General features: G+C 46.8%; 1 protein-coding gene across 4 annotated transcripts in view; it reads right to left on the bottom strand.

Moving 5' to 3' along the window:
* MTMR14 (myotubularin related protein 14) overlaps positions 1-12284 on the bottom strand; it is a 43314-nt gene that overhangs the window by 23289 nt on the left and 7741 nt on the right. For all 4 annotated transcript variants that reach the window (XM_037801255.1, XM_037801230.1, XM_037801238.1 and 1 more), the window contains exons 4-9: positions 8403-8478; positions 8006-8066; positions 6404-6526; positions 5279-5352; positions 969-1039; positions 269-343 (exon numbers count right to left, since the gene is read on the bottom strand). In XM_037801255.1, coding sequence (XP_037657183.1) covers positions 269-343; positions 969-1039; positions 5279-5352; positions 6404-6526; positions 8006-8066; positions 8403-8478 — 480 coding nt within the window. The remainder of the gene's footprint in view (positions 1-268; positions 344-968; positions 1040-5278; positions 5353-6403; positions 6527-8005; positions 8067-8402; positions 8479-12284) is intronic.

Below are 12284 nucleotides of genomic sequence, written 5' to 3'. Positions count from 1 at the left end.
TCCATGAGGTCTCTGGAAACAGAACCCCCTGGTGGATGCAAGTCTTTGAATGAGGCCCGTTCAAAAAGCTTTGATTATCTGGGCCAACAGCAAATCAGGAGGGGCAGAGTTAAATAGCTAAGCTATTCCTCCCTTTCCTGGAGAGTGAGAAGTCAGCAGTCAGAGGGGGCTGAGGGCAGAGACACGTCCATACGAGGAACCCAGGATCTACCCCCACCCCACCCCAGTCCCCAACATTCTCCTGCCCATCTTGATTCAGGCCTCTCACCTGATACTGGCTCCAGTCAATGTTCAGAGAATGAGTGAGGGAATCAGGGATGCTCAGGGGGGCATCAACGTAGTCCTGGGGACAGAGAGATACCCGTGAGGCACAGAGTGGCCACTAGAAGCGGCTGTGGCCACAGGGCAGGTTGCACCCGATGCTGTGGCTCAGGGGCTGTGAGAGAGCCCCAGGCAGGAAATCCTCCACAGCTCTTGCCTTCTTTGGGCAAGACCCCTGTGCCAGCCTGGGAGTGACAGCTTCAACATCAAAGTGGACAGACCACCGCTGCTGAATGGAGTTTTCCTCAGACATTTGAGTGTTTGCTGTTGAAACAGACACGATAACTGTATTAAGCCTCCAGCGCATTTCCTGGGGCCTGCTCCTACCAACTGGGCAAGAACTAGGATACTTCTCCCAATCTGTAGTCAGACAGCTAAGGAAAGAGGAAGGGCTTTTCCCAGCTTGCCCCTGAACGATAACTTAAAAGAAAGGAAGAGATTAATTGAGGGAGAGGAAAGTATATATGGTAAAAATTTAAACATATATATAACAGGGAAGAGGGAGAGAAAAAGAAATGGGTTGTTCAGGGAAGAGAAAAGAAAGGAAAAGGGTGGCAGTTTTCCCCCAAAGGATTCGTAGCTGTTCTCCTTGGTCTCCTTTTACAAACAAACCTAAGACCCAAGTTGATGAATGTTATTGCTCATACCTGCTTCCAGTTAAAAATGAGTCCTTCTGCCATGTAATCCCGATCTTTATATTCCTTGAAAAATTCACAGCCTGGAAAAGGAGAGCAGAGTCATGACACTTCCCTTCTGAGCCCATAGTCTCCTGAGACATCTGGGGCTAAACCAGGGCCCTGAGGGCTGATGGGCCGCAGATTAGGCCAAGGCCAATTCGGGTGGGGGTGAGACAGGGCAGGCGAGAGCTCCAGGTTCTAGTCACAGCCCTGCCCGGTGAGGCATGCCGCCCTCACACCTCTGCATCCCTCTCCACCTCCTCACTAGTTGATGGTCCCTTCCCCTCATTTCAGGTCCCTTTATGCCAACAGCCTGCAACAAAAGTATGGCTCCCAATCTGAGCCCCAGCGCCAGTTTTTCAGCAATCCCTCTATTTACAGGAGATCACATTCTTCCCCAACTCTAAAAGGAGGGGGTGGAGGGTGGGGGTAATAACAACCTCACAGGCTTCTAGTGAGGAACCAAAGTTAGAACATACTGGAAAGGAGACCATGGACAGTGCCTAAAATGTAAGAGGTGCTCTAGAGACTCTCCCATCTCCCAACAAAGCTGGCAAAGAGGTGCTTTTCTGTACCATTCACTACAAAAATCCCAAGAAACTCCACTAGATAAACCCCCAGGAATAGAGAGAACAGTGGAGAGAGCAGGGTGTTGGCAACATTCCCAGCTTCCAATTCAGTTTTTCACTTAGCTCTGTGCCTGTGAACAGGTGGTTTAACCTTTCTAAGGCTTGATTTCCTCATGGGTAAAATGGTGGCTTAAGGACAAGCTGAATTAATACATATAAAGCACCTAGCATGGCCCCGGGACCAGGGGCCTGGATGGTGGTATCCCACTCCTCCCACTGCGCTGCTGCAACAAGAGTCCATCAGCTGTCTCATGGCTCAAAGACAACCGCTTTCCTCCACCGCGGCGGTCACCTCCCTGTAGTCAGAAAGCGAGTTTTGCCCCCAGGACCAGGGTTTTCACTTGCTGATTCTGGGGGCACCATTGCACAATAAGTGCCCATGGACCTACGAAGGTACTTTGAGCCACAGGGGTGGGAGGAGGTATTTTGAGAGCAGCTTCTAGTAGTTACTCTCGGTTCCTCTGCCAGGGCCAATGCAAACTTAAGAGGTCATGTGGCTTTGACCACAAGTCTGATGAGGTCCCTGAAGGCAACAAGTGTTGTCTGAATTAAGTAAGAGGCCACAGGCCAAAAAAATTCATGTAGACCTCTCTAGCAACTCTTGGGCCCAGTTCTTGTCTGAGGCCAGCTCCTTTGGAGAGGAAGGTCCACAGAGCAGGGCCTAGGGAACCTCATCTTAGGCTGGAGACCCACTCTGTGTCATTTCCAAACTCAGATCTCATTACACACACACTTTGGCAATCTAATCCTCCCAGGCCTCAGGGCTGATGGAGAAGTCAGTGAACAATCTTCAGCTGTAACATTTCAGCCAATTCTTGGGTGTCTCACAGGGAAAAACAAATACCAGACAGGCCCGAGCTTATGAGCCCAGGTAGAGAAGAGACACCAATTATCTCTCAGAGCTCAAGTGCTCTGTTTCTCAAATTCTAGATGCTCAAATCAACAAACACCACAGGCTCTCGGCTGAGCTCAGACCAGCCTAAAATGCAGAAGTGATTTTCTGTGAGAAACTGAAAGGATTAAGAAAGACTCGGTGCCTGTTCTTGAACAGGCCTCCCAGCCCACAGAGAGTCTTCTCTAAAGCAGGGTGAGAGCAGCAACTCACTCCAGAAGGAAACAAATTACACTTGTTCTGCAGAATTTTAAGCCCAGTCTATTTTGGTGCCCAGAAGGAAATGTTCACGGAACACTTCTCATTTTCAAGAGCCAGTTTAAGCCCTACTTAGTTCGATATAATGGACACCATTGTATTCCTGCCTGGGCTTCAAAGGCATTACAAGGCTCAACTGAGACCCCTTAAATGACATCAGAGTGAATTTCATGATTTGGTTTGGATAACAGTAATTTTCTTCTCCTTATTATGTAACAAACAAAGGCATGTTTAAAAAAACAAAACAAAACAAAACAAAAAACTCAAGAACTTCAGTCTGTCAAGTGCTTCTCCTGCCCCCTCCTAGTACACAATGGCACCCCACCCTGTCCACTGTTGGATGGGGGTTCTTCCCCTCATCCCTGATGTGGCCCCGCCCCCAAAACACAGCTGTCAAATGCAGAACAAAAATTTTTGGGAATAGGGAAAAAAATTCAAACAGATCTCATCTTACCATTTCAGCACATTTCCTTCCTTTTTTATGTGAGTACTTTCCCTTAACATTAATTGAGACTACTACAGATATAATTTTGTTTAATTTTGCTTATCATCTTCAGCATTTTTCCAAGTCACAAATTTTAAGCATTTTTCTGTGACTGTGAAATATTTCATTCTACTCATGGATGCCCCATCACTTAATCTTTATTCTGATCAGTGAAAACACTTCCCATGCTTTGCAATTATAAATAAACATAATGAACCACAAACCAACTGGATTATGACCTAATGACATTACTGTAAGAACTGGGTCAAAAGGTGTTGAACATTTTGGGGTTCTTGTAATAAACTGCCAAATTATAGCAGAAAGGGCATTGTGCTAATATTCTAGAGCAGTTAGTTGTATTCAAACTTCAAGCAAAACTATTTTTTCTAAACCAAGTCCTACTTGGAACCTAAATGATAAAGTATGTGCTGTCCAGTTCCTCAGGCAACCCAAACGCTCACTGTTTGGCAAAGAGAACTTCATGGTCTGCAGAAACCCCCAAGTGTCTCCTGGGAGTCAGGAGCACAGTCTGAAAACCGGCTGTATAGCTAACCTGATGGTGCCAGCGCAGACACCCAGGAGAAGCTCCTATTACAATGTGGCTCAGACACTATCAAGTGTACTGGAGTTATATTTTTGCATCATCATTACAATCTGCATATGCCCAAAGTTGCTTTTAGAGAAGAGGCGGTTCCTTGAGACTTTCTCCTCATCCACTCATCCTCAGGCCCCAATTCTTTAAACCTGTTATCTGCCAGGCACCTATTTTGGACAGGTCTGGTGCTGTATTCTGAAATAAGCACCATTACGCTCATTTTATGGAGGGTGAAACTGATATTTAGATGGGTTAAAGGACTTGTTCAAGAACACATTGTGCTAGAGCTGGGATTCATGCCCAGCTCTGTATGGTACCAGACATTAAGCTGGCACAGAAGAGTGAAGACGGACTCAGGAGGAGGGCAAAGAAAGCTGGAGGCCCTGTAAGGGAGCCAGGTTATCCAGACTGAAGTTTGAATACCACCAGCTCATCTTATGAGGATACCCTCTTCCAAAGCACTAGATGAGCTTGCAGTTTTAACAAGTTAGAGGCCCCCTGGCTACACAGCAACCTGCCGTTACCAAACATGCCTACCCCTACCCAGGCTACCAGCTTCTCCTTCAAGATGAGGAGACAAGACCTAATGAAGGATTGAAGGCAGAAGTTGGTGCCAAGAAACAGGAGAGAGGTTTCAAGGAGAAAGAGGGTACTCCCTAGTCTGTTGACAAAGTCTTGTATTGTTGTTAAGGCTCCCTGCCTCCCTTGCTGAACAGGCAGGTATTGCCAGGGAGACAGTGTTACTACCTAGTGCAGAGAATACTGCTCTGACCACAGATTGTATGTATGTTTGAATGCCGGAGTCATGCAGTTCTGTGGACCCTCAAGTGCTCTGCAACAAGGTAAGACCACTGTACAGTTACTGGACACAGAGCAGTTATGTTCTTTCATCACCAGATCTGGGGCAGCTTCCAAAAAGAACTCAATCGTGGCAAGATGAACACACAAAGTTTCAAATCCACAAAGGTGAGAGCACCATGGCTAGATGCTGGCACAGAGTGCTAACAAGGCCATTTTACACTTCCATAGTACTTTACCTGCACAGAGCACCTGGAGATCCATGAGCTCATCTCACCTTCACCACAAAACCCTGAGCTAAACCTCTCTAAGTTCCAACTGACACCTGAGAAAACCCGAAGCTCAGAGAGGTGAAATGACTATGGCTCCAGGATGTAGCTAGCGAGGACAAGTATAGGCCTCACTCCCAGGACCCCTCCAGGTAGCAAGCCCCTTCCAGTACACTGTCCTAACCCAAGAGTGGGAGCCTGTGCTGGAGGACAAACTGCCCTATGCTGACTGACTTGCTGCCCGCAGGAAAGCTTTTGGGGTGTCTCTTAAGTGCAGAAGGCCCACTGGTGGCCTCCTAGGGTCCCCCAGTCCCAGGAAGCCTGGCATGACTATACCCTGCAAAGAGCTCCCTACCTGGATACGGGATGGAGAGGAGAGTGAAGTCAGCATAGCGCTGGGCTTTGTCCACCTTCTCGGAGGAGGTTACACTACAAGACAGGGACACAACCTGTTATGGCACCACAACACACACCATTCCTCAATGAGTATTACAGTAACTTAAAATGAACCTCCTGCTAAGAACTGTTCTTCTTCCGATTTAAGAATGATTCCCTTCAGTGGCACTTACTTTGAACATTTAAGAAATCTAACTTCTTTGCCCCCATCCTCCCTTGTCGAGTAAGAGAAGTTAATGTCTAACAGTGCAGCAAACCTCAGCCAAGACCTTAAGTTGAAGGACAACCGTTCATTTAAGCCTCACAAATGAAGGGCGGTGCAGCTATCAGGATCCAGGAGAACAGAGAACCCCTCCCTCTCTCTTTCCTATCATTTTCTACCAATACTCACTGAGACCACCTTTTAAGCTTGGTGAACAAACAGATCTACAAAGGAAAAAAATGAGAACTACTCTGACAGGCGAAGGGAGGAAAGAGGATAAGAGAATATTCCAATAACTACAAATAGCATAGCTTTAACTTTTGCCTCAGTAGACCCTGTTTTCTAAGATAACCTCTTACGATAACTAAAAGACAATGTTAAAATATATATATGTATTTTGGTAAAAGCTCCTATAACTTCTCAACCTAAAGCAGGTCTTATTTTAAAAATTTTTTCCTTATATGAAGATTTGGTCCATCCATATGTGTATTCTTTAACATAATGGCAGTCATTAAAGTAAAAACTGGGTATAAAATGTTGTTTTTTTTTTTTCCATTTTTAGAGAGATTCTAATCTGCCTGAGCTGGTTTAGAACTTGGAGTCTGAAAAAACACTGTGGTTGAAGACTCCATGGCTCCTTCGGTTACTTTGTGTGTGACCCTGAGTACGTGACAACCTCTCTCTGCTTCAGTTTCTCATCCTGTCCCAGGGAGCTCGTACCTACCTTGCAGGGCTATTTGAAGACAGGAGGAGAGGATGCACATAAAGCACTGGCATGGTGCCTGCTGTGTGCTCAGGACCTGGGATTTACTGTCTCCCTATATCTATACATCTGTGGACATATCGCTTGCACCCATTTCTTGGTGGGTGTCCTGTACTTACTTCATGCCAAACTTCACCTTCTTGTTTTCCACCATTAGGTCACAGATGTATTTGACTGACAGGTACCGAAGCAACTTGATGTCATGGCCTCTGACCTTATCAAAAAGGTGCATGTCAGCACTTCTGAAACAAAGACAAATTAGAGGAAGAAGTCACATAAGCAGATTCACTCAGAGAAGCTCGCAGGGTGCTCACGGGAATGTGGTCATCGCTGGCAAGAATTTCTCCAGAAGCTGCAGGGAGGGCTGAGAAAGACCAGCTGGTTTCAGGGAGAATGTGGACAAGGTGACTTTCTAAGAGATTACCCAGCTTTCTGGGACATATTTCAAAGAGGAATAATTTGCAGTGGGGAGATGGGAAAGGGCTTGACATTATGCCAGGAGACTCAAGATAATCTCAGAGTTCTAAAGAGCAGCAAGCTGGTGGCTGATAAGGTCTTTTAACTTCCATTAGTAGTTTATCTCCCTCCACCCTGCACCCTTTCTCTCACTTATGACCATTTTCAGCCACATGACTTGCTCATAATGTAACAGATTGGAATTCTTATAGGGAGATGGACTTTTAGAGCAATTTTATCAATCGATTGTGAGATACTAACAAGTACATTCCCTCTACATAGCAGGCCTTGTGAAGCAGGAGTTTTCTGATCTCCAGGCTGCCTTCTGATCAACTATGCAAACACAGGCAAAAGAAAAACTCAACAGTCACCAATTTTTTTTTTTTTTTAATGCCCACTGCTGTTGTCCCCAGCAGTGTCCTCGCCCAGAGCTGTGTGTGCTAATGAAGCCCTGGCTGAGGCAGAAGTCCACTGATCTCAGAGAAGCCAAACATTCTGGAGGTCAGCCAGAATGCTCTAGGAGCTAACAGGCAGGACCCTGGCCCAGCCCCCCTCGTCCACCGAGCCATGATTTGGGGCAGCTCATTTCACTAGGGTGTTCCTGTGCATTCTCAAGACACTTTGCAGTTAAAGTGCAGTTAAAGACTTTCCATGTGGTACAACCATGCAAAGCAGCTTTTCCAAAATACCCTCTAGTGTTATTTCTAAAAGACATTTAGAAAGGGGCTAGGTAGAGTATGAATTAGGCCATTTCTTCCCTTCCCAGGGGCTCAAAATATTTCTTTGTATCAAACTCTTAATTATGGCACCAATCACGCAGCTGTGAAATCTAGTCTCTACATGTGTCTTCTGGGGCAGACTACAAGTCTGGCAGGTGGAGATGGAATCTGTGCCCTGTGCAGCACCTAGCAGGGGAGCAGTCCACACCCTGGCTGCACAGTGAAACCCGGCAGAGCTTTAAAACAAGCACACATTTCTGAGCCCTGTCTCAGCCCTTCTGCATCAGGAACCCCAGGGGTGAGACCTCCTGAGGGCCTGCTGCATAGCCAGGATGGATTCAGACTGCCACAAGCATTCAATGAAGTCAGCTTTGGCATGAAACTACCAGATGAGTTTGTCAATCCTATTTCCGGGGCATGGACATGGTAGACAAGAGAAAAGGACCAATCCTCTCACCTGGGACCACCATCAGTATGAAAATGGCAACCACCGGTCAGCCAGCCTAGCCCCAACACAACCCCCTGCCCCCAGTGACCCAGACTGACCGAAGAGCACAGTCCTCCTCCGTGACATCATCTGCAGCTGCCCAGGCATCATCCACACCCCCTGTTGGAGAGACACATCTATCAGCACCCTGAGGCTGGTGGCACAGAGCTCTGTCAAGTTCCCCAACCAGCCTTTTCCCCACGGTACCATGGGTGGGCTGGGCTGACGTGGCTCCACCTCAAGGGGCCACCCTTGCACTTCTCAGTACCACATGCCCAGCAGCCTTCTCACCCCACACATCTCCTCACACAGATCACATCTGCCTCCCAGTCTCTGACGAAAGGGGCAGCCCCTGAGCCCCAGCACTCTTCTTCCCCTCCACCGATGCCACTGGATAGGTGTTCCCTATGTCTGGGTTTTTGTTCTTACTCACACAGGAAGTCAAACAATTCTCACCTGAGAAGATGTAGTTGTAGCCAGTACGTCCATACAGCTCCCCCCAACCAGCCAGTGTGGCTGACCTGCAAATATGCTGGGAGAGAAACAGCGTTTTCAGTGTCCGAAGGTTTTCTAAAGTACATGCAGCTGAAGGAGCAGCTAGGACTCCCAATTCTTCTAGGCCAGATGGGCCCAGGAGCATGCCCCCAAGTTTGTCAGCATCAAGGAGGCAACAGTCAGTCTGAAGTGCTCCTAGTCTCTATGGAAGGGAGGGAGAGCTTCTCCCAAATGAGAGGCACCAGGGGGTCACTAATAGCAGTGGATAAGGCTGTGCGGTTATTGCATGTGTACTGAAAGTGCCACACCCATCTTCTCACCAAATTTGTACAAGCCTATGAGGTGGATATGGCAGGGGCACTGTTGACATTTCACAGATGAAGGAAACCAGGAATAGGGAAGTCAAGTCATGTGCAAGGTCACACAAGGAGGGGGCAGGCTGGAGGTTGGACCCAAACCCATCTACCTCCAAAGCCTGGGTGAGCAACAGGGGTGAGCAACCTTTGTAGCTTGTAGCAGGAGGGTCAATTAAGGGAAAAATGCTTGGGGGCTTTTTTTTTAGAAATTTAATCTTCTCTCTCTTCGTTATCAAAGCTATGAACTGGCTGTAACTCTGCTTATTCTTTTGTTATTTTCCTCATCCCTGAAAGGATCATTTTGAGGGCTAGCAATCCAGAAACTAGCCAACTGGCATAAACTTCAATATCTAATTGTAAGGCTTCACTTTGAAATAAATCATGTTTGATGAGATCCAGTAAGGTTGGGTGATTGGGAGCAGTTATCTAGCAATGGGGAAGCAAACTATCAACAGCACTGAGCTAAAGAATGAGGTGGCAGTGAGGGTGGGTGAGGAGAATACAGGCCCATGGGATTGCTAGATAGTGGGGAAGTGGTAAGGAGACAGAGGTTGAGGGAGGTGAAGTTCATTTCTGAATGGATCACACAGCCTGGTAATATCATCTGGGTCCCTGGAAGGTAAAGTGTTACCTGTAGGCTCTGCCTTCTCTACCTGTAAGATAAGGAATCAGAAGGCAACAGTTTTCCTGCTTTGGTTCCCTTGAAGAAAAGGGGTGTGGGTGGGAACCACTAGATTGTCTCTGGCTGTCTCTGAGGTAGTAGCAGCTTGGGGGTGGGAAGGAGTGGGCAACAGAAAAGTGACCTGCAGGGGTGGGGAGCTTTCCAGTGCTGGGGGAAAGAACTGGTTTGTGGAAAGATTGTCCTGGTTTGTGGAAAGATTTGGCTTAAGTAGAAAGACTAGCATTGGGATTCCTGATGGGCTAAGCAGTATGCACCAAGGTGGGGGCCACTTCACTTTCCCTGGGCTCAAGAGCACTTTGAAAATCTGATGAAAACTAAATTGTCTCCAGAATAAAAGAATGTAGAGACCATAGCTTACCTTGGACTTTTTCCTGGATGCTCTCGAGTGTGTCCATGGGCCCTCTCCCAACCTCTGTGAAGAGCCCTTCCTGTCCATGTAGCTAGAGGCAGTGAAGGGGAGGATTTTAACAGGAAAGTGTCACTCCCCAGGCTGAGGACCACTAAGATGCCAATAGGAAGGGAGAGTTCTGATGCCCAAAAGCAAAACAGTAATAGGAGGGCATCCAATTTGGTTTGATTTTCATGAGTATCGTGCCCACCCACTGCCATTCATCTAAGCTCCAGGCACCCAAACCTCATTTTCCTTTGCATTTTTTTTTCCTTTTAAATCTTTTCAGAGCACAGAGGTCCCCCTCTTTGGCTGCTGAACTTCAAGACAGTTTCTGGAATTCTTTTCAAGGTTTGGAAACTTCTTTCTGCTTCCAGTTCTTCTCTCACAACCCTTCTATCTGTGCTTTTCTTTTTGGTAACCAAGGCAGCCAGGCCTGGGCCCAGTAGGAAGTGTCCAGAGTCAGAGAGCAAGAAGAGAAGCAAGGCTGCCACCACCCCAAATGGGGCTTCACAGCCCTGCAGGAAAGTCCCAAGTTCACCCACCTTCACCGGGTGAAGGGCTGGTCAAAAAGCAGATTCAAACACTCCATACCTGTTCCTTAGCCTCATGGCTCCAACTTGTAATTCACCAATTTGGCACTTCAGGCTTTAGCTTAGTTCTAAATGCTAAATGAATTCTCTAAGTACGGACAGACTCTAATTCTTCATGCAGAATATTGTTCTGCAGGATTTGCTAGTACAGTAACTAACTTTAGCATGTAGAACAAAAGTAGTAGTTTCTTCTTAAGGGAGTAAACAAAGAGAAAGATCAATTGCTCCAATTTTAATTCTCTAAAAGCCCAATACAAGTGTTGGGGAAGAAAATGGTATGAGGGAACATCTTATCCTTCAATGCCTGACCTGAGTTTTGAAGAAACAAAGAAGACTTCATAAGCATTTCTTAACTTCCCTTCCACCTCCAACCTGCCAGAGGTCAGGGCCTCCAAAGAAGGGTTGGTAATACACATGGCCACCATCACATGAAACGCCAAGTGCCCACTGTGTGCCACAAAACCTCTGAAGGAGATGGCTCCACTCCCTGGCCCTTCTCAACCACCCTCTCAATTGCTCCTTTAAGTTTGCCTTTCCCATGGAGCTCCAGGAGCACAAGGATCATCTTACTCATCTCTGTATCCCTACAGTCCAGCCCAGGGCCCAGGTTTATATCCAAGACTAGCTGAGCAGGCACCTATAAGCCAGGAACTTGGCTAAGTGATGGAAGTACAGCAATGAGACAATGCTGCTACTCTCAAAGGATCACAGCAGAGAGGAAAGGACAGATATTTAAACACACAATTAGAATAAAAGGTATGCAAGTAGATATTAAGTAAATTAACACTGAATCACAGGAAGCTAAGGGGTATGAATCATGTATCAATGCCTGGAAGAGTAGGAGCAAAGGAAGAAAACTAGATTACTGCAAAGCCCTCATGAACATTTAAATGCCAGAAACTTCTCAGTGCTCCAGACAGCAATGGTCTAAACTGGGTTCCTATAACTTGCAGGAACATAAGAACTTTTCAAAGGTGAAGTGGAACAAAGAGCTCTAAGAGGATCATTGTCAGGGACCTAACACCCATACGCACTCTTTCTTAAGATCCAGGTGCCTGAAAAGTCTTCAGCATAGTCTCCTTTTGTACCTCCCCATTCCCCATTGCCCTTCTTCCATTTTACAAAAGAAAGGAACACCTAGGATCTGAACTAATGCTCAAATCTGCCCCTCTACTGTCCTGCTCTGGATCCTCAACACTAGCCCTGGGGGACTGCAGTTGCAGTCTGCAAACCACTGTTAACTACAGCTCCGTGACCAGTTCCCAGCACATGAGAGGCACTGGTTTCTGCTCAGTGGATAAATGGACTGCATCCTAGCTCACCTCCCCTCCTCCAGCCTTTCTCTACTTTAGTTTACTGCTGTACTAACCTACCCTAAAATACTAACTTAATTCTGTTCTCCCCTGCTCAGAAACCATGGTGGCTCTCCAGGCAAATGCAACACCTCAGTTGGCTTGCTGCCTCCTTCATTCAGCCCCCTACATACTCTGCTTCAGCATGTACCACCTACTCCCGCCAGGCAGGTCTCCTGGCCATTTCCCACTCCTGCCCTTTCCAATGCTGTGTGCCTGGAATAGCACCTAGCACATGATAAGCAAGAACTCAACACACACTTGGTGAATTATAGGATTGAAAGAATATGCAAACAGCAATGTATGAACTCAATTTAATACATACCTCTGACACATGCATGACGATTATTCCCAATTATAGAGGAAGAAAAACAGAGGCCTTGAGAGACTTAGTAACTTGCCCAAAGTCATGTAGCCAGGAAGGAACAGAGCCAGGATCTGACCCTGGCTGCCTGGCTCCAGAACACACAGT

This window comes from Choloepus didactylus, chromosome 1 (assembly GCF_015220235.1).
Source record: "Choloepus didactylus isolate mChoDid1 chromosome 1, mChoDid1.pri, whole genome shotgun sequence".
Classification (NCBI taxonomy): Eukaryota; Metazoa; Chordata; class Mammalia; order Pilosa; family Megalonychidae; genus Choloepus; species Choloepus didactylus.
This window is presented reverse-complemented; position numbering and strand designations above follow the sequence as displayed.